Genomic DNA, 21,130 nt, shown 5'->3' on the forward strand with positions numbered 1-21,130 from the left:
CTTTAGCCCCGACCTCTTCATACACGCAAATACTTCGTCAAGTCTCTCAATGTGGTCTTCCAGTGTGGTTGTCGCTATTACCACGTCATCCACATAGCACATTACCAGTTTGCGTACTTCTTCGTCACGCCTATCAGCGCGTGTGCCATCAACCGCTGAAATGTGGCAGTGGCATTGCAAAGACCAAACGGCATCCGTTTCCATTGAAACAGACCCAACTAGCAGGCAAACCCTGTCTTGTCCCTGTCCTCTGCTTCCTGAGTGGTACCTGCCAAAAAACCAAACCTAAATCAAGAGTCGTAAAAAAATTTTGCATCACCTATCTTCGAGAGGCTCTCATCAATCCTAGGTATGGGATAGGCATCCTTCACCGTGACGGAGTTCAGGTATCGAAAGTCACAACAAAACCTCAACTGGTCGCCTTTCTTTTTGGCCATCACTACTCCACAGGCCCACGGTGATTTGGATGGTTCTATCATATCATACTCTAGTAGCGTTTCAATCTCCTTTCTACACGCATCCGATTTGTGTGGGGTCATGCGCCTCGCCCCCTCCCTGTGCGGTATTGCGTTTTCCTCAAGTTCTATTTCATGCTCAACAAAATTACAACACCCGATGTCTGCCTTATGTCTTGAAAAAACTTCCTCGTTCCGTTCTAGTACATCCTTGGTGGCTTCGAGCTGTTCGTCCGTTAACTTGCCTCTTAAATGTTCAATTTCCGGTAGGACCGGTTTATCACTCTGCATTTCATCTAGTGTGGGCCGATCCGGGAAATTCGAACAGCTCGATAGCCCATCGTCTGTCTCTGACTTAAGTGACTTTACAAGACCTGATGAACCTTTTATTTTCTTCAATCGTCTCAAGATACAAATTTTGTCCCTATGATTGGGACAATCAACAACTTCATTTTGTTTATGGTTTTCAGTCATTTCATATCAAGTTTTTACGGGTAAAGCATATCCCAGTTTCCTCCCCCTCTGTATCGTGATTGGTATGTCAAGGGTATTCAACAAGACACTCACGCAGAGACCGCTCTTCGTTATCGAGAAGAATCTTCCTAAAACAGCATCACTTTGACTATTTGGATTTGGCACTATGCATACCTGCTTGTTGTCACTTAGTTCATTGTAATTTTTCATTCGTAAGCTTACGATCGCCGCTTAGTTCGCCTTTAGCCTCACCCTCCTACTCAAGAATACCGGTGCTTTGTTCTCATTCGCCATTATTAAATTTACCGGTTTAATTGCGTACCTCCTATCCGGGTTCCGTATCCTGAACATTGCGTTGTTTAGATCAATCGTTACATCAAAGTTCCTGATGAAGTCTCTGCCTAATATGAATTGGTCAGACTCATCTAGGTTTTCTACGACAAGAAAGCTCATCCACAGGTTGCGTTCCCCCAGATTTAGGGCTATTATCGGCGTTCTGCCCAACACCCGCAGCGCCCCTTTGTTTGCAGCTGACAACCGTATTCTTGAGTCTATCATATCATTTTTGTTGAAGCCCATTCGTTCCCAAGTTTCGATTGGTATGACACTCAAGACCGCTCCCATATCAAGTAACCCCCGTAGCTGAGTCTTCTTGCCACTTATGTCGAGCACATGTGCTGACACATCTGCCTCTGTCCCGATGTGAATTGCATCTTCCTCAAGCATGGCGCAGTGTCCAATCGATCTCACTTTCAACTCTTCTTTTCCCACGTAGATTTTCCCACGTAGATGTTATCATTGTTTTCGTATAGATGTTGATCCCATCTATATTTAGCATCACCTCATGCGGACCATAAGCCTCTGTGTACCTGTTATCAACTCGGACTGACTTGCTACCCCCTCTCGTGAGTAGTGCCCTCAATGCTCTAGAAGTCGTTTGTGAGCTTATACCACTCAAGTAATCTGCGTACACATCAATGTGCATTATTGTCTGGTCATTTGGTTCGCTCAAGTTTCTCGTTACCTCATGGCCGCCCACGGTGATTTTTGACATTATTCTTGCCCCGATCTTTGTTATACCGAATGGCTTCCCCGTCACCATCTTTACAGTGTTGCAGTTTCCATTTTTTGTCGACCCCGTTACAGCCTCTGGTATTGGCTGCGAGCAACCTAATTCCTCGTTCATTTTCTGTCTTTCGATCTCTTGCTTCAGTCGTTGTTCTATTTCTTTCGCCGCCAGGTCCTGTTTCACTTTATTGATAGCTTCCGCCGCCGCCTTCTCATAATTTATCTCTAGGGCGTTTCTGGCCGTGGCCTCTATTGTACTATTAACTTGCGTTACAGCTTTCACTGTTTTCGTTGGCAGTTCCGCACTTGGTGTTTCTACGTTTTTTGTTTCAAATTCACCTTGTCTATTTCTCTGGTTCTGTACCGCTGCTAACGCTAACTTGTGTTTTGGATGACTCTGGTTCTTGACTGCCTCCCAGAACAACGGACAGTCCATCCTGAAGTGCCCCTCTTGGTTGCAGAAGAAGCATCTTGCACCTATTTTGATGATCAAGCCACTATGGAACTCGTGTTCCTCCATCTGGCTCATATCGTCCTCATCGGGTGCATATCCCAAACTCTTCATGCCCTGCTTGTATGTTGTGCAATCCGCCACATGATGGTCAGCTGACCCGCAGTTCGCGCATGATCTACGTTTGTCCATGTCATCTCTGGGTTTGTACCACGACGACCTTTGTGGTTGATTCCCCCCTTGCGTATTCCTGTTATCTGAGTACGAGTATTTCTTGGGTTTCATTAGCATGTACTCTCTTGACTTTTGCCTCATCTCTTCTGGAGTTGGTGCACTGTCTTTCGACAATGTATAGTATGTTGCTAACATTGTTCTCAAGTCATCACTCTTTACCCCATCAATGAACTTTGAGGCGATGCTGAAGTTCCTTCTATTGGTGGATTCTTCCGGGTCACTCCTTCGTCTCAAGCTCTCTAGATCATTTGGGAACCTGTCTATCGATTCATCGTCTCTCTGCCTTCTCTTTTCAAATTGCATCATCGCTTGATGACCTTTCATGCCTGACCCGAATCGATTTAACAATATTTCGAAGATTTTATCCGCTGTGTCGCGTTCCTCTTCCTTCTTCGCAACCACGAAGAAGGAAGAGGAACTCTTCCGTTCCTCTTCCTTCACCGCAATACTGAGCCTTTCAAGTTGCTCAGTATTGCGGTGCGTGTTTGCCTCTCATCGTTCAAGTTGTCTTGTTCCAAGTGCAACCTCATGACTTCTACCCAAGTGTCAATGCATCCGTCTGAATCATCCTTGAATTTTTTCTTGAATTTGTTTCTTGAAAGTTTTCCTGGATTTGTTGCCTCCTCTGTCACTCGAGTCGGTGTTCCTTGTGGCTAAGGCTTCCAGTGTCCTGTTCATCATTTCCCAGGTGCTTGCCCATGTCATGGCTTCCGGTCCCACGTTGTTGTGAGTCGTGGAGTCCCCTGGACCACTGGTTGTGTTCGCTGTTCCACTTTTCATGATCGCTTTTGCCCCCCCCCCCCCCTGTTCTGTACTCGCAGCATCCCGGGGTAACGGTAACGGTGTTGACTGCCGTTATCTCCGTTGTGGTTCCACGAAGTCAACTCTATTGCTTTGCGTCCGCTCCGCTGCTGGACTGTCTTGTGGCGTTGAGTTCCTCAAGATGGCGTCTAACTTTGTCTGTATTGCACATGAGCTCTCAGCCTGGTCCCTACTCATCGTATCCATTTTCGTTTCCAAACTCCCCAACTGGCTATTCACTGCGTCGTATCGTTGCTTCATTTCCTGCATGTCTTTTCTGATGTTCTTGTCTCGCTCTTCATCAGTGGTGTCTACTTTGTCCGACATCTGCTGAAGCTTTTCATCTGTCGCTCTCGCTAGGTTGAAATAGCTGTCCAGGTATTCATGTTTGTTGTTTCTTATTTCCTTCCTTATCACATCTCTATCCTCTTCGCTGTGCTTCAGTTTCTTGTCTATTTGATCTAGCTTTGCCATCAAATCACCTAACTCAAGAGTAGCTGTTCCATGGTCTGTTGTTGTCCTGTTGTCGGTTGCTGTTCCCGGTCTGATCTGATCTTCGTTTTGATCGGTGTCTGTCGTTCTTATGGAGACTGTTCCGAATGTTTTGCCTTTCTCGGCTTTCGTCTCTTCCATTACTGCGTCTCTCGACTTCATTCCGACCATTATCGCCAATCTTTCAGTAAAAGACGTTCTTTTTGCTTGAGACTCGTCCTTCACCGTTTCTGGCGTGTTGCCTGTTGTGTCTTCCACATTGTCTATCGGTGAGAACTCCATGGACTTTGGATTAGGTTCTTCCGCATGCGGCATCGGAGTTGATTCTGTCGTCTTCTTTCCCACCTCATCCACACTTTGGTCTGGTGTCTCTAGTTCAATCTCAATGGTGAGTTCTGCTTGCTTCCCTTCCGTGCCCTCTTTTGCTCTGTTCTCTGTATTACTCCTCGTATTGACCATGCTAACTGAAAAGTTCTTCTTTGTTATCTTTGGACCCATTGATGTCGTTTTACGTAGCGACGAGTTATATTTTGTCTTCGCTTCAGTAGATCTTTTTTCAGCCACCGGTACCCTGCTCCGCCTCATTATTTTTATTTACAATTGTTCCTATTTACAGTATTACTATCTACAAAATTCTACTCTAAGGTTAAAACCTGCTTTGAAAAAATTGATAAAAAGAAATTTACAATAAAAACAACGTTTCCTAAGCTTTTTGAAAATTCTATATGTTCTTGATCCCCACAGTACCGGATCTTTATGCCTGGTTAGAAAATTCAATTTTGCGATTGGTTACTTCAACCTGTCCTAGCACTCCTTAGTACCGTCACGCCCCTTCTTTATACTGTTCCTAGACTTCCTATCTACTGTCCCAAGACTATTCAGTTCTGTCCCAGTACTTCTTGTTAGTGTCTCAAGACCCTTGCCCTAAGACGACCGTCCCAAGACTAGTGTCCCAAGACCACTGTCCCAAGACTACTGTCCCAAGACTACTGTCCCAAGACCACTGTCCCAAGACTACTGTCCCAAGACTACTGTCCCAAGACTACTGTCCCAAGACTACTGTCCCAAGACCCCTGCCCTAAGACGACCTCCCAAGACTAGTGTCCCAAGACCACTGTCCCAAGACTACTGTCCCAAGACTCTTGCCCTAAGACTACCGTTCCAAGACTAGTGTCCCAAGACCACTGTCCCAAGACTACTGTCCCAAGACTACTGTCCCAAGACTACTGTCCCAAGACTACTGTCCCAAGACCAGTGTCCCAAGACCACTGTCCCAAGACCACTGTCCCAAGACCACTGTCCCAAGACCACTGTCCCAAGACCACTGTCCCAAGACTACTGTCCCAAGACCAGTGTCCCAAGACTGTGTCGTACCAAGACTGCTCTGGTCCAAGACTGTCCCAAGACTGCACCGTCCCCAGACTGTCCCAAGACTGCACTGTCCCAAGACCGTCCCCAGACTGCAATGTCCCAAGAATTCTTCGGTACTGTCCCAAGACTTGTCACTAAGTGTCTGGATAGTAGGATCTCTTCTTCTTCGTTGTGGGGACTCTTGAACCGCTGTACCGTGTACCACCACTTGAGCTCTAGTAAAATTTTCCCAAAATCCCTATCTTAATGGCCAAAATCCAAACACTGACCCCCCTGTATTTATCTCCCTTTCGTTGTTTCAGGCTTTTTGAAACCCCAACTTTTTCGCAGGTATCTTGTGATCACCTGTTCGTTCAAATACCAACAACAAACTTTCACCAAAACGTAAAAATTTAAACAGGAAAAATTTCAAAAACAGAGAGATGAACCCACCTGAAATTCAAAGTTGACAGATATCAACCTTTATCTGAAAAAATGTCTGGTACCCGATTGCCACGCGTTTTCCTCCCCCCTGCTAGCGATCTTATGGGGTATCACAAAAACTGTCTATGTCCGTTCCCCCCTACCGATCCGACCAGGGTACCTACCTTAACTCGATGTTAAATTTGGATATCCGCTTCTTATAACCAACGCGTGTAAGTATGTAATGTAACTAAATCGACGATGCCGAACAATTAGTTACTCTAATGTGTCCCCCCTTTTTGCAATTTACAACCATCAACCTCTAACCTAACCAGCCCCCCTTCTAACCTCCCCCCTCTTTAGCCCCCCTCTTAAGCCGAAAAATCCCTTAAGCGCCGGGTGCTAAACCTCTCGAGAGAAAACCGTAGACCTTTTTCCAAGCCTGCTTGTGTAAAAACTTCCTCAAAACAATGGGGCTCCGTTTATCCAATTTTACACTTACTTCCTATAATGTAATGTGGATTTTAACGATACCCGTTTGCCCAACTTGAGAACACCCCTGTGCGTCCTCTTCTTGCTGTAGTGATCCCATGCTGGTTGTCCCCTTGACGTGCACTGCACTTGACACCAGCACCACTTCCCCACTTGGCTGGTCACCTCTTCCAGTCAAGTTTCCTAGCGGTTCAGCTCAGTCTTTCTGAACCACTTTCCCACTCGGCTGATCACCTCTTCCAGTCAAGTCTCCTAGTGGTCCGGTTCTGTCATTGTGAACCACTTTCCCACTCGGCTGGTCACCTTTTCCAGTCAAGTCTCCTAGTGGTCCGGCTAGGTTGCAAGCTATCTGAAAACCCTTAACAACGCCCCCCACTCGGGCACCTTTTTGAAGTCAACGGTTTAGATTGCTGGATTGATCGAAACGATCGGTCTTATAAAACAGTATGGGTATACTATTTAATTAATATAAAGGTTTGATCCAACTCATCTGGTATCAAAGTCACTGTATTTTTTGTTTTATGGTTTTTGTTCCTTTTTCTATACTTTTTTCTTGTTTTTGTTTCGCTTTTTGTCTTTTTGCTCTTGTTTTTGTCCCCCTTGTTACTCCCCTCTACTCGGTTAGCTAGGCCTCGTTCGGAGAGCGTACCAGGAAGTTTTCTCAAGTTTTCTTAAAAAGCTATCACGGTACAACCGGAAGGCTTACACGTTCCCGCTGAACCGTACCACCGGTACTCTAGAATGGGCATGCAGCCCGGAGCTGTGTCAAGTGGGTTCGACTCCGTAGTCATGATGTCGTAAAACCACCCAGGAGCGCCATAAAAACACTATGTAACAGTCGCCTACTTTGGTCACAATTGAAGCTTAAGAAAAATAGGCCCTATAACCATTGGCTCAAGAGTCAGGGACACTATCTCTTGTGTTTTTCTACCTCAAAAACGGTCGGAGCCAATTCCGTTCGCTTGCGACATGAGACTAGAACCCGTTACAGCTTAAAGGCCACTAATAAAAAAAAAACCTCCCACTCTAGAAAATAAGAACGTTCCCATACTTAGGTCTCGAGATACCCAAAATACACGAACGCCGTTAAAAACAGGATCGGAACAATCCGTTCAGCTATTTTTTATTAGACAGTGGAACTTTGTTCCATGAACTTTAAAAGCGGTCTAATTGTCCTAAAACAAGGTTAGTTGAACTGGTCAACCTACCTTGGAGGAAAAAAATGGAGTTTTGTAAAACATTCTTTCGCGAGGAGGGTTCCCTAAAATTTGGACCCTCGAAACTGAGAAAATCTAAAATATTTTTTTTTGCCAATACTATCTAACTAAAATTGGTTGCGGGTCAGAAAAGTGATTAAAAACGTCGACTTATGGAACCAAAACTGAATCTGACCAATAAAAAGGTTTAATTAATGAAGGTTTTGTTTTTCAATCAAAAGCTTTTAAAGTTCAAGGTGCCGCCGGCCCCAGCACAGATTTTTCTAAATAAGCTCTGTAAGAACTTGTACACGTGTACTGACGAACCCAGGGCAGGTAGTTTTGTTAAGCTTCCTCGCAATACAGGTTGCGAATGCTGCTGGTGTACCCGGCACTGTTAATTATAAAACTACTTAACAAGAAGTTTTTTATAGAGCCAAGGGAACAAAAGCGCAGCTTTATATAAGTATATGATAGACCCGTAGCCTTATATCAGGTCAGTCTTTTTGAGTCACTTTCAACTCCAGTTTACTCTGTGCAAGATTTGGTTTTCCCAATCTGGTTGGCTTGATTCCCAGCCATCTGAACTGCTATCCACGTTATACTTTATTCTTCCATATCTAGAAAATTCCGAGGGTTTTGTCTGGATAATGAGGAAGTAACTCCTGACTGTACACTTCGTTTACTATGATACTTTCGAACTTCTGATTACAGAAGGATGTATCAGAACGAAGCTTATCGGAGCAGCAGTGGGATATTTTTTTGTTCCGACTTTTGAAGAGAACGGAATATTATGCTCGATGTGGTTTTTTTTCAGTCATTTTTCGTCGATCATTTTTCGTCGAACTGGAAACAGCCAAATAATGGGCAGTAGGAACATTCAGGGCTTTGCCGTGATATACGAGCAGTCTTGTTTCTTTTCAGATAGTTTAATGTCAAACCTTGGGAATTAAATTCTAGTATAATTTTTTTTTAAATTAGTACTCTATTACTGTGTAGAAGCGACTTCAAACTACCAGCTCATCTTTTTTGAGATTTTTACAAAATTTTTTAATAACACGTTGAATACCGATTCATTCATTCAGACGATGAGTTAATGTTTAATATAACATTACATCGTGTAATATATTATTATTTTTCGAGACCTTGAAGCAAGTTACGCCAACTTTTCTTATTCATCCTCCTAATCACCCCAAGTGATCCGAAAACCTAGAAATGCATTTGTTGATGAAAATGATCACTGCTCTGACTTTATTAGCTGATGTTTATAGTTATGGAAACTATAGATCCATTATCTGAAAAATGCCCTCTTATCCGATTGGATGTCAACTCTACAGTTTATCTCAGTTATTATGTTCTTGAAGGCGGCTACCTCAAGATCGACACCCGGGTCAGCTAAATTTATAGCCCTAGTCTTAAAAATTTTCTATTGGTTGAGCTGTAGGTTTTTTGTTTCTAGTCGCGGCGGGTATAATTGGGCTGGAACCTTGTTTAGATATCAGAATTTTCAATATCTAAGCGTTTGTTTTTAGATAACATCACCGGATGGGACAATATTATATTCCGCTGGTTATCAGCGGAGCGATAAATACATATTTACGACTGACCTTGCCGGAGCTTATAGTTTTTGCTTCAAAAACTCAAATAATATGTGGCCTAAACTTCTGATGATTTGCTTGTAAGTGTTCAATGGTAGCATCGATCGGACTGGAAACAGCCAAATAAAAGGTAAGATTCAAACTTTGGGCAGTGGTTTTTCAATTTTTGAGCTTTTGGCCGTGGTACAATAACTGCAATAACTTTGATTTAAAACTTGTTATTTTGAATTATAGTACATCACTATTTCCATTTAACGGTATATGATAATGAACAATAAATTCACGTCCTCGCATAATTTTTGTTTCGAAGATTGCGATGAAGACTACCGGGACCTTCAAACTGATGTAGACGAAAGATTGTAAGCTCAGTGAGTATTTTATAATGGCCAGAAAAATCCCGAAAAGATTGAGGGTAAGTGAAAACCTTTTGCAGCAAATAGTTTTTATGACTAGATATTGTCACCTTTTTTTCATGTTTTTAGCCATCGCCATGTGAATTTAGGTGTTTTTCCCAATCGGACGGATAGTTTTCTGAGGAGCCGCAAAGGCTATTTTTTGCCTTCAACGTTGCGGAAAGGATACACAGAGACGCTTTTTCATCTTCCATTTTTCACCGAGAGACGAGTCAGTTTTCTGCAAGTTTCTGTTGTTTATCGAGATTTTTGAGTATTGATTTCGAAAGAGTATTTTTTGTAAATTGTTTTGGTCAAATTAATTGCTTCGACCACTCTACTTAGCTGTTTTGTTTTTGAGCAACTACAATGAGCAGTCAATCAATTAATAACTGTGGTCGAAGCATTTTTGCGATATCTTTTGTTTTGTCTATTTGTGTTTCAGTTTTTATGATATAAAAAATTTAATTTTCTTGTTTTGCTCCTTTTCGAAGAATATTTTCGTTTGATTTTGGGAGTTAGTGAAAATAAGTTGTTTATGTAATGTTTTTAGTTACTGCGTAGTTCCATTAATTGTTCCGACCATCCTAACACTTCCCCCGCCCTCCCCGAATAGGGGATGGGAAGTAACTATGGCGTATGGTGGTTTTTTTCGGACCGATTTAATTAACTCAAAGGCGGTCTATTATGTTAAGCCCTATTGGTGGTAGATCTGATTCCGAAAAAAATAAAAATTTTTTTCTCAATGTCAAGAAAAATTGATCTGAATTTTTCCGTTTTTCAGACTAATTGAGCGGAGAAAAAAGGAACGGCATATTTAATTCTACTGCACATTTTAAACAATACTTAACCACTTCATTCTTGCATAATTCTCAATATAATCCATGTCTATTGCCCTAAAACAAAAATCTGAAAAGCCTTTTTAATTGCTTTGCTTGTAGTACAGAGGTCGGAACAGTATGCGAAACTTGCACAGCAACTGGCTATCCTTGCTTTTTTTCTATATTTCGAGTTTTTTGTAGACACTTCTTAAAAACATTTTTAGTTCAAAAATATGGGTACATCAGGAACTGGTGCTTACGAAAAGCTTCTAAGTCTTGGACTGGAGCGATACGTTGCCCAGCAGTTAGACGATCTCATTGCTGAAGGCTACTACCCTCCAGAGGGTTTTGCCAACGATGTGGCCATGTACTTCAAAGGAGTGAACCCTAACATTCTCTCAGAAGTAATAATTCAATACAAGTCAAGTGACTTCACAGGGATACAAGACTACGGGGCGCTTCTGATTCAAGTAGCTAGGCCAATCATGGGAGTCAAACAGGACAACCGCCCTTTCCAGCAAATGCATCATGCTCGCCCTGCACCGGGACCACAACAATCTTTTAAACCAGAACCAAGATATCATGGCGGCGGTGAAACACGAATGGAAATCGGTGGTCACGGTGGTGGTGGTGGCGGCGGGGACGCCAAAGCGTCGAGCGCACCCACGAGCGATAGGATGCAAAAGATCTTAGATCGAACTATGTACAAGTACGAGGTAACAAGCGGTCAACGCTCTTATGGACCAGGTCCTGGTATGGAGGACTTCAAGCCGCCGAAAAACTCGCAGTGTTACTTCGGAAAGATTCCAATGGAGTATTTGGTCGAAGACCTGGTGGAGAAATTTGAGCAGAGCGGTCCCATCTGGCATTTGCGGCTAATGATGAACCCCGAAACTGGGAGAAATCAAACATATGGCTTTGTGACATTCTTCGACGCTGAAACTGCGCGTAAATGTGTCGAATTGTGGGATGGTTTTGAGTGCCAGATGTCTGGTAAGTTGGTTATTGCACATGAATAGTGAACGTAGTTTGAGTTTCTTTCGTGAAATATACTTCAAAATGCACGCATAGTTGAAATGATTTTTTTGCTCTTTTTTTTTACTGTTATGGTATGATTTTCAGGTCGCAACCGATCCATTCGCATGAATGTTAAAATCAACGAACCGAACCGGCGTCTCTTTGTGGGACCTATCAGAAAAGAAAAGAACAGCGAGGAGATCATGGCAGCCTTCTCAGCTATTGTGGACGGGATCACTAATGTCGAGATCCAGGAACCGGCGGATCCAAACACCCACCTGAAGAATAAGGGCTTCTGCTTCCTCGATTTTGTAGATCACAAATCGGCTGGGCATGTAAGTCAAGTCGAATCAATTGACTTCACCTGTCTCGATAATCAGCATGCATGACAGGAAATCGTAGAGTTTAACAATGAGCAGCATTGGAATGAATATTTTCCTAGCATATGATCAATTTTTTTCATGGTTTCGGTTAATTCTATTGGACATGTCCTTTTTAACCCGTAGTGCAATTTGCGAAGGACATCAAAAAGAAAAAAAAATGAAAGTGTTTTTCAACAAAAAAGCCGCAAAAAACCCATCAAACAGATGCCAACATTTATTTAGAAAACAAAAATGGAGGTTACTTGCATCGTTTCGAGTTGCAGCTTTGAAACTGTTTGAAGTGTTGACCTTTTGTAGGCCAAAAAGAGACTGGACCCTGGAACTATACCAATCAAGGCCTGGAACAATTACACTGGATATGGTTGTGCCTGGTCTGACCCTCTTGACGACCCGGATGATGAAGTGCTAGGAAAGATCAAGAACGTCTACATCACTAAGCTGACAGACAGTGTGTCCGAAAGTGACCTGGAAGAAAGATTCTCGAGATACGGAAATGTAGAACGTGTTAAGAAAGTGAGTGGTTGTTGAAATCAATCGTTACTCTTGAATTTAAACTTTCATTATGCAGAAGCTCAATAGACTCTCGAACTTGTGAATGGATTTCAATAGATTTTCTCGCACTCCTAAAGATTTTCTGAAAAGTTCTCAAAAATGATATCGTACCTCGAAATTGATGTGTTGTGCATATTTTTTTGCTTGGTTGACTGTTGATAGATGGAATTCAAAGTTGTTAATTAACTTTTGCTTTAGGCGAAGAACTTTGCCTTTGTGGACTTCACGGAGCGGGAAGATTGTCTTCGGGCGATTGAGAACGAAGACGGCATGCAGATCAAAGACGCAGTGATGAAATGTGCGCTAGCTAGACCAGTTCCTCCAGATAGCAAGAATAGACTGCAGCAGATCAGGGAGAAACAGCAGCTCATGGCGTCAGAGGGAGGAGGGATGAAACCCCCTGGCGGGGGAAGGGGAGGAGGCATGGGGGGACGTCGTGGAGGTGGACGAGGCGGTAATTAATTCAGACACAGAAAAAAAATTTATATATTTTGGTCTTTCCCATCATAGCTCTCCATCCTAGAAGCAAAAATAATCGTTGTGTTTTCAATCATTAGTGCGATCATACAATGTGCATGCATATTTTGTTAGTATTAATTTAAGCGCTGCATCGAGTTATGAGCTATGTATAAATGATAAAGGCTTGTTGTCTTTCCACCCCACCTGCGAATTTTTAAAGTGATTTTTTGTTCACATGTCCGATTGACAAAAATTGACATGCAGACTAATTGAGCCAAGACAAACATATTTGTTCTTCATACTTAACCGTCTTGTAAAACCCGTCGTTTCACCATAAATTTGTTGCGTATATGAGGTGGAAGTGAGGACAAAGAGCCATAAATAAACATGCACTTGAGTGTTACATCAATGTGTACATTTGAGTAGGCGGTACATTTGAAAAAATGAACAAAACGTTTGTGTAATTTTTTGTTTCAAAAGTTTTTAGATCTGGAGTGTCTTTCACATTTAAATACTGATCTGGTTTTCTCAAATTGGGTTATCTTAACTCGACAATATCAATATTAAAAGATTATTTGAATTGGAAGAGATTTTTGTTTCGGTGTCTCTCGTAAGTTGTGAAGTAACTATCGAGTAGGCTGGGTTTTCACCCTATTTTGACTGCCTCAAAAATTAATAGGGGTTAAAATGTTCTGTCTTGTACCGTTTTTTCGACTAGATGACACAAACTTTGACAATGACACTAATTTTGACTCAAACTGATCTCCAAGTTTATGTAATTTAAAATTACTGCAATTTTTTATATTTTTATGTTCTATCGTAAACATGAGAAGCAAATTGTCGGTAGTTCTCTGGTCATGACAAATATGCTGCAATTTTGTGCGTGCTTTAGGATATTCAGGTGGTGATTTTGGTGATCACAAGCCACCAGGCTACGGCAGCTACCCAGGAGGTGGCGATCCCTATGGATACGATAGGTATCCATCATACGACTATCCTCCTTCTTACGGACGAGACCCATACGCTCGAGGAGGACCTCCGAGCTACGGTCGGGATCCTTATGACCCTTACGGTGCCCATCCTGACCCCTATGCTGCTAGAATGCCCCCACCAGCAGGTGGTTATTCTTCGCGAGGGGGACTGTCAGGTTACTCTTCATACGATAGATTTGGAGGACCACCAGCTGCAGGGGGTTTCGGGGAGTACGGAAGACCCCCTTTTGGTGGACCCCCTCCCCCGAAGAGAAATCGCGGAGGGTTTTAGAAAGACCAAAAGATGTTGGAATCCCTTTCCCCAGCCTGATGCAATAATCAAACACAAGCAAAATTCGAAGTCCTGGATATTTATCAGCAATCAAAGAAATTTCAGCATGAGTACAACTGATTTAAAACAGGCGTGGAAGATCTGTTAATTTATCTTTTATATCTTTGTCCTCGTGAAGGTTTGTAGTTGAATGCTCAAGAGCTATGGTTGCGTTGTCGATTGTGTTATGATAAACTCATTCTTCGTCCTCTTTGGTAAAATACACGTTTTGTTTATTTCAACGTCTTTTCACTTTTTGAGAAAAAATAGCTGTCAACTTAATAAATTTGAGGCAAACGCCAAATTCGTCATGTTTTTTTTTCAGAACTGAAGTTATGGCCTTAGAGTACTTAGTTTCAAATGGCGACCCCATGTCCCTGGGTTTTCTGTCAACTAAGCCGAAAATGTTCTTGGCCGAACTTGAAAACGAGGAGCTGATTAAAGACGCGCCTGGAGAAATGGTTCTTCCTTCAGTTGAAAGACCACTCGAGTTTTCGAAGTCAGTATGCAAAGATAACCCGGCTATCAAATTCAACAAAGGTGAGTGATTAAATCGATGGGCCGAGTTTAAACTAAAGCCCGAAAATGTTACAGTTCATTATCAACGCTTCAATTATCAGTTTGAAATCATACCTCTGATTTCTAAGGCAATGTTAAACAAGCAGTTCATCCATTTTTATTTCTGATTTTAGACTCTGATTTCGATTACACCGATTTTTTCCTATAATAATTAACCGGTAAAAGTACGGTTATTATTCATTTGAACATCTTTCGGACTTCATTACAAAATTTTGTTTCAGGAACGACAACGCTGGCCTTCAAATTCAAGCATGGTGTTGTTGTTGCAACTGATTCTAGGGCCACTGCTGGTGCTTATATTGCATCCCCTACGGTGAAGAAAGTTATCTACATCAACAAGTCAGTTTAATTATTCTGTGATTCAGAAAGTTTTCTTTTGAAAAGTCAAAAAAAGTTAAACAGATCATTTAATTGGACGGAAGTATAGTCTATTTGTATTAAAGATACAAGAATATATTTTGAAGTAGGATCCTTTGAACTTTCGGCTTCGATTGGATATGGAAATTCTACATAACTTGAAACTTTTGAGCACTCTAACAAAAGTTATTTCGTTTGTGCACAAAATTAACGATGCCGATTACGATACCCAGTTTTAAGGTTGCGATACCGAGTTTTAAAGTTATGAAGTCATAATCCATGCATCAGTTTCAAGCTCTTACCATCCATAATGAACTGAAATAAACTACGTCCATGTCTACCTCAGGTATTTGCTGGGAACAATGGCTGGAGGTGCCGCTGATTGCCAGTACTGGGAGCGAGTTCTTTCCCAGCAGTGCAGACTGTATGAGCTCAGAAATGGACACAGAATATCGACTGCTGCCGCCTCTAAGATACTTTGCAATATCGTCTACCAGTACAAAGGTTCATACAAGCTTTCAAAATTTCAACAGCAATATGCGCCGTTGTTCTTAAGTGTCAATGAACGAAATAGTTCTACCCACTCAGGAATTCGACCCCCTGACCACCCAAAGGGTATTCCCTTTGGTAAAATTTTAGAACATCCAGTTTTTGCAGAAAAAACCTTTTCTTAATATATACTAATTTTGAGGGGTGGAGGGGATTAGCCTGTTTTTTCCAGAAATTTGCCTGGGTGAAATTTTATTTTGTCAAATTATGGTCTTAATTGTGAATTGGGAGAGCTGCGAATATCTTTCTGGTCGACCCAAAAAAGGTCGATAAAATTTTTTGAGAATACCACCCTCCGCTCGTGAAAATCCTAGATCCGTCCATGGAACAAAGTGAAGACTCAAATTTGTTAATGCACAAATTATTCACGCTCACAGCATAATATGTCCATGCTCACATTGGATTTTTAAAGCTTGGTTATGATGTATTTACACAGCATAGTATATTACAAGGACCTTCTTCATTTCTAACCTAACTCGCAAACAAAATTGCTCATTAAAAGTTATCACTTATTTGGTAGCACTTTGCTATAATCACGATCTGTAGCATTGGAAATATCATAGCATCTGTTTTGTTCTACTTGTGGCTAATTTTTGTGATTCATTAAGCGTCCGTGGCTCAGTGGTTAGTGTATGAGACTCATAATCTCTCGGTCGGAGATCGAATTCGAGACGTAGTCGAGTTTTAACTAACTTGAGGCTTATTTTTTGTCTTATTGCACTTTACAGAGCGGCTTTTTGTCGTGTTATCGCTAGTGCTTGCAAAACTTTGGGATTTTAAATTGAAAAAACCTCATTTTTTTGTTGTCAAACAAAAATATATTAACTTTAATAATAATAAGGAGATTATACTTCTCTTAAAAGTTTTGGTCTGTAGGAGGCTCCCTATAATGATAATACACTTGCTCTATAATGGGCCAGGCAGTTTTGGCATAACTAATGTTAGAATAAAAGTTCTATTTTAGGCGTTAATTTTTGGTTCGAATAGTTTTATATTTTTTTGTTTTGATCGGATAATTTGAATCAGCACTGTATGATCTACAAATGGCGCAAAAGATGTGAATTACTTTCAGTTTGGAAAGTGGATTCGAATGTTTAGATTTTCCCTGCGGAAAAAAAAATCTATTGACCCAGCTTTCTCAAATTGAATTAATTGTCCAACGAAAAAGCGTCAAATATAAAATAATCTTAAAAGCTCAATCATGAAATATCGTTAAGATCATAAGTTTTTGTTTTATCGTTGGAAATTCTTCATAAATATTCAGTCCATTTTTCGGTCACATTTCTCTGTCGACTATGTTTGATGTTTCTTAGGTTTTGAATGGAATCATATGTGATCTTCATCTGAGAGCGAAGAAGTTTAAAATTAATCCTCTAATTTAATGCTCTCGTCTTGTTGTAGAAGTTGTTCAAAAACCTTGATGAGCATTAACAGTGCAAAGATTGACTATTACATTAAAAAATTGATATTGATAAATTGTGATCTTTGAATGAATTGAAGTGACATTTTCAGGCTATGGTCTTTCAATGGGAACTATGATCGCAGGATGGGACGCCAAGGGCCCAGGACTCTACTACGTCGACGATGATGGAACCCGACTGACCCACAATCTTTTCAGCGTAGGATCCGGATCCACTTTCGCTTACGGTGTACTAGATTCCGGATACAGGTGGGATCTTTCGGTTAAAGAGGCTCTAGATTTAGCTACCAATGCGATTTATGTTGCTGGATACAAAGACTCAATGAGCGGTGGGTTCTTGAATTTGTGGCTGATGAAAGAAGACGGATGTGAACAGATTGCGTGGAAGGATTTGAAAGATATTTACGATGAGATTGAAGCTCGTGAGAGTAAAGCCTAAAGCAACTTTGATTGAATGTTAGACGATGTAATTATGATTTAGAGTGGCGACTCCTTTTGATTTTAGCTGATGTAATGAAAGTATTATAATTAAAGCTGCTCTGACCTGACTTTTCCTGGTTAAATTGTGCTGCAAACTTATTTCATTGTTGCTTGAATAGGGTAGATTGTCCTGCCACCCTTTTTTTTGTTGATTGAGCTCAAATTGTTTGCCATCCATTCGCTTACATTGAAATAGTTAACTTGCTAGTTGAGTCTAGAAATTGACTAATAAAGTTTTGAAAAAATTAAGCTTTTCAGATTTGTAGAAATTAGTTGTAAAAATGCCGGCGGCGGATGTGAACCAAACATATGCAACCAAAATGTCCCAGTTGAAGCAACGTAGAGCTCTATCTTCTGGCAGGTCAGACACTTCATCCTACTCGGCTGACTCCCTCAACTTGAACAATCCTCCGGACAGTGCCAGCTCTAGGGCATCCACTTTGAGGAGTGAGGCTGGAGATGACATGGGGTTATCTCTGGCACCCAAACAGAATAACAATCAAGGTAGGCAAGAGTTGTAGACATTACTTGTAAGGCTTCATTTCCAAAGCAAAATATAGAACTTAAATGCTTTACGGACCTAATTAAGATTGATGAACGAAGTGAAGACTCTTATAAAGGTCTTGCTGATTTTTTTTATTCAGGAAAAAGTTTTAAAAGTCTCTAATAACTGCAGATGTGCATTCATACATATTAATGCATTTATGAATGCCTTTAGGTATAATGCACTTTTTGAGTTCAATTGAAATTCATCTGCTGAAAGTTAAGTTAATAGCAGTCTCCAAATACGAACGTGGAAATGGCGCGAAAAAACGCGAACGATTTCTAGTATCGAAAGTGGAATTTAATTTTTTAGCGTAATAAAAACTTTACCTATTGATCCAGTTTTCTCAAGTTGGGTTCATGTTATCAAAAAAGCGCCAATCATAAATTTTTCAACAAATTCAAAGAGCTTAAAGGGCATCTATTTTTTTCTTTGAAATTCGCTAGTTGAGATTTTTTCAAGAAAGCCAGTGTTTTTTTTTAATGTTTACTTGCGTTCTTTACTTTCCAATCTTCGAGTGGCTATGTTTTCTTTTTGTTTTCGCACCAGAAAGAAATCATTTTATAATCTGACGTTAATGATATTTTTCGCTTGTTGATATTCTTTTCTATGGTCTCGATCCGCTTTTTCTATTTCAGATGAGACTTCGGTGATGCAAATGGCGGCAGTAGAAGAACAGCTGCGCAGTATTGCAGATGAAAATGGACGACTGATGAAGTTGGTTGCAGAGAAAGACTACGAGATTAAGAAGTTGAAGAAGAAAGCATTGCTAGCTGGACAAGTCCCAGGTTCAATTACAGTTGCTTTCACGCTTAAATCGCGATATTTTGCAGCTAAATCGGCTAGATAGTTTTTAATTACTATTCTCAGGCAGCAAAAATGAGCAATTAGGTTTATGCAGACCATAAATCAGTTACTGAAGTATTAGAAAACACAAAAAATTTGGTTTCAGAGCTAATGAACAAATTTATTTTTCACTTAATTAGTTATCCATTTTTTCAACGTTGAAGAAGATTTCAAACCTCTATATCTGTTCAGATGCGACATCGGAGTTGATCAGCGCGAATTCTATCACCGGTGACGTCACAGCCTCCAAGATCATAGAACTGTCGAAGAAGATCAGAGAAGTCACTTCTGAGCTGCACAAAGAGCAGAACAAGAGCAAACAGTATTCCAAGCAGATCTCGGAGAAAGAGGACGAAATCAGGGTCAGTGTTGCAATTATTTTGTGGCAATGTACAAAGTGAAAAGTCGTGAAGTTTCTAAGAACGAAGTGAAGACACCTATTTAGATCGTGTGGCTTTTGCTCTTCATTTTTTTTCTTGGAAACAGCCTTAAAAATTAATCACGCTCGAATTTGATTTCTCAGGAATTTGAATTTTGATTTCTTCTGTGTAAGTTACTTCTGCTTTTGCACCCTTAGCGGTGAGTTAATACAAATTCTTGGAACGGCAAAGTTTGGGGTTTGAGTGCGGCCAGGAACCTTTTTTTTTGTAATTTTCTGCTTGATAATATTTACTAGTCGGCCTATCGTTTGTCTACCTACCTACTTATTGTCGGCATGCATAATTTTTCTTCTGATTTACGCTGATTTTTGTAATTGAAAGTCATTTTGTAAGGGTGCGGGTGATTTTGCCCAAACTTTTCAAAAAAATCAAGAATTGGAGCTTTATCTCTTGAAAATTTTCTCTGAAAGTTTTTTTTCACAAAGAATTTTTTAATTGAATATTTGTGATTTCAATATGAAAGAGAATAAATTGATCGTGGTTAGTTTTGATAGAAAAATTGAAATTGGAAAAATTGTTGCTGTGTTTGAAATTATCAGTTTCAACAAAGTTATTATTATTTCTCAGAGCTTGTTTAATTTACAAATTTTGCAACGCTCCGCTTCACACCTGTATCTCATTTTGGGTTAGTTTTTCATTCGTTTTTCATAATTTTGGGTTGATTTTTCCGTTTTTTTTTTTCAGGGAAGTCTTGAATTTGATTTTTCGCAGTTTGACTTCTGATGCTTTTAAAGAACATCCTGTTTAGGTTGTTCAGTGGAATGGAAAAATTGCCAATGAATTCATATTTTTCAAGTTGTTTTTTGCTAATTTCATCAAAGTTAAAAAACGATCAGAAAAAACTGTTTTCGATTTCTTAATTTCATCGACAAATTGATGTTGAAATCGTATCTTGAAATCGTAAAATGAGCCTATAGCGCGAGGCTGAAATATTTTTTTCTCTAGATATGTTTTTGTTTGCAGGTGCTCCACAGTGAGTTGTCGAGTGTGTCTACCCTGAAGATGGCCTCTGCAGTGGCCAGTGCTAAGAAGAGGGGCGCCAGTGGAGGAGGGGCTAAAGGGGGAGGAGGGGCGAGGGTTCAGATGACCGAAGAAGAAGTTACACAGGTGAGAGATCTATGAGGGGGTCTAATTGTTCAGTGAATGTAATTGTAGATTTTAAAACAGATGTCATTCACATAAATCAAGAAGAAGCAAGATAGTAAAAATTTATCATTAGTTTTGATTTTTCAGTTGACTTGTAGCATTTCTTTTAAAATTGCTCGTAACATTGATTGCAATGCGTGTAACATTCTCGGTTTTATTCTCCTTAGTCAAGTTAGCAATCTCTTCCGCGAACACTTGAGGTGGTAGGGTGTCAACTTGGTTGCATCTTTTGGTTTAGCTGAAGGACAGGTTGGACTCAACTACAGCCAAAATGTTGGAGTACAGGGCCCAGATGGAGACAGTGAAGATGGAGTTGAAGAAGACTCAGAAGGCGCTGCAGAGTGAGGTGGGTGAGGGGGTGTCTGTTCACGACATCATATCGGGCAACAAGAGTGGCAGTGGGGCCACGTGGAGGGGCAGACAGCAGAAGATCATCGAGCTACAGCAGAAACTGCAGGTCAGATAATTTGCTCATTTGCTTCTCGAACCGTATGCGACTATGAGATCCGTAGTGTTATATTCGCTATGAAAAGTAACGTGCGAGAAGGGGTGTAGGAGGCCACTGCCCCCCCCCCCCCCCACAATTCTGCTGGCCATTTTTTGTTTTCAAATAATACTTTTGTTTGGTAGTAGTTTACTTATGACAGCCATTTCTGATTGCCAATAAACCGTAAATTTTCCTTTCGGTCAACACCTTCCAAAAATGCTCAAGAAAGATTTCACAGAAAACATTCCAAATATGGCCGTTATAGGGTTTACCAGAGCTTAAAAATTAGAAATGGTTGACCGAAACAGAAATCGACAATTTT

General features: G+C 40.8%; 3 protein-coding genes across 5 annotated transcripts in view; all 3 read left to right on the forward strand.

Annotated features, from left to right (window-relative positions):
• LOC134840527 (coiled-coil domain-containing protein 13-like) overlaps window positions 1-21,130 on the forward strand; it is a 213,220-nt gene that overhangs the window by 190,222 nt on the left and 1,868 nt on the right. Inside the window, exons 2-6 of the mRNA XM_063856404.1 lie at window positions 17,602-17,849; window positions 18,528-18,677; window positions 18,928-19,097; window positions 20,139-20,282; window positions 20,560-20,778. Coding sequence (XP_063712474.1) covers window positions 17,627-17,849; window positions 18,528-18,677; window positions 18,928-19,097; window positions 20,139-20,282; window positions 20,560-20,778 — 906 coding nt within the window. The 5' untranslated portion in view covers window positions 17,602-17,626. The remainder of the gene's footprint in view (window positions 1-17,601; window positions 17,850-18,527; window positions 18,678-18,927; window positions 19,098-20,138; window positions 20,283-20,559; window positions 20,779-21,130) is intronic.
• Window positions 8,359-14,202, forward strand: LOC134840523 (heterogeneous nuclear ribonucleoprotein Q-like). 3 transcript variants are annotated; one of them, XM_063856381.1, is made up of 8 exons: window positions 8,359-8,826; window positions 8,969-9,164; window positions 9,345-9,446; window positions 9,517-11,240; window positions 11,370-11,599; window positions 11,945-12,160; window positions 12,398-12,653; window positions 13,551-14,202. In XM_063856381.1, exons 4-8 carry the CDS (start codon window positions 10,481-10,483, stop codon window positions 13,919-13,921), a joined length of 1,833 nt encoding a protein of 610 aa, XP_063712451.1. In that variant the 5' UTR covers window positions 8,359-8,826; window positions 8,969-9,164; window positions 9,345-9,446; window positions 9,517-10,480; the 3' UTR covers window positions 13,922-14,202. The 3 variants fall into 3 exon arrangements, with proteins under 3 accessions (XP_063712451.1, XP_063712450.1, XP_063712452.1); XM_063856380.1 differs by having other exon boundaries at window positions 9,537-11,240; XM_063856382.1 differs by having other exon boundaries at window positions 9,345-9,402; window positions 9,537-11,240.
• LOC134839268 (proteasome subunit beta type-5-like) lies at window positions 14,290-17,413 on the forward strand. Its single transcript, XM_063854766.1, has 4 exons — window positions 14,290-14,500; window positions 14,761-14,878; window positions 15,243-15,400; window positions 16,958-17,413. Exons 1-4 carry the CDS (start codon window positions 14,296-14,298, stop codon window positions 17,302-17,304), a joined length of 828 nt encoding a protein of 275 aa, XP_063710836.1. The 5' UTR covers window positions 14,290-14,295; the 3' UTR covers window positions 17,305-17,413.

The sequence above is a fragment of the Symsagittifera roscoffensis genome, chromosome 2, assembly GCF_963678635.1.
Source record: "Symsagittifera roscoffensis chromosome 2, txSymRosc1.1, whole genome shotgun sequence".
Lineage (NCBI taxonomy): Eukaryota > Metazoa > Xenacoelomorpha > Acoela > Convolutidae > Symsagittifera > Symsagittifera roscoffensis.

Coding starts and splice junctions, on each gene's coding strand:
- LOC134840523 (XM_063856381.1), top strand. CDS start 10,481: ATGGGTACATCAGGAACTGGTGCTTACGAAAAGCTTCTAAGTCTTGGA. Junction 11,241..11,369: donor TTTTGAGTGCCAGATGTCTG/GTAAGTTGGTTA, acceptor TATGATTTTCAG/GTCGCAACCGATCCATTCGC. Junction 12,654..13,550: donor TCGTGGAGGTGGACGAGGCG/GTAATTAATTCA, acceptor TGCGTGCTTTAG/GATATTCAGGTGGTGATTTT.
- LOC134839268 (XM_063854766.1), top strand. CDS start 14,296: ATGGCCTTAGAGTACTTAGTTTCAAATGGCGACCCCATGTCCCTGGGT. Junction 14,879..15,242: donor AAAGTTATCTACATCAACAA/GTCAGTTTAATT, acceptor TGTCTACCTCAG/GTATTTGCTGGGAACAATGG. Junction 15,401..16,957: donor TATCGTCTACCAGTACAAAG/GTTCATACAAGC, acceptor TGACATTTTCAG/GCTATGGTCTTTCAATGGGA.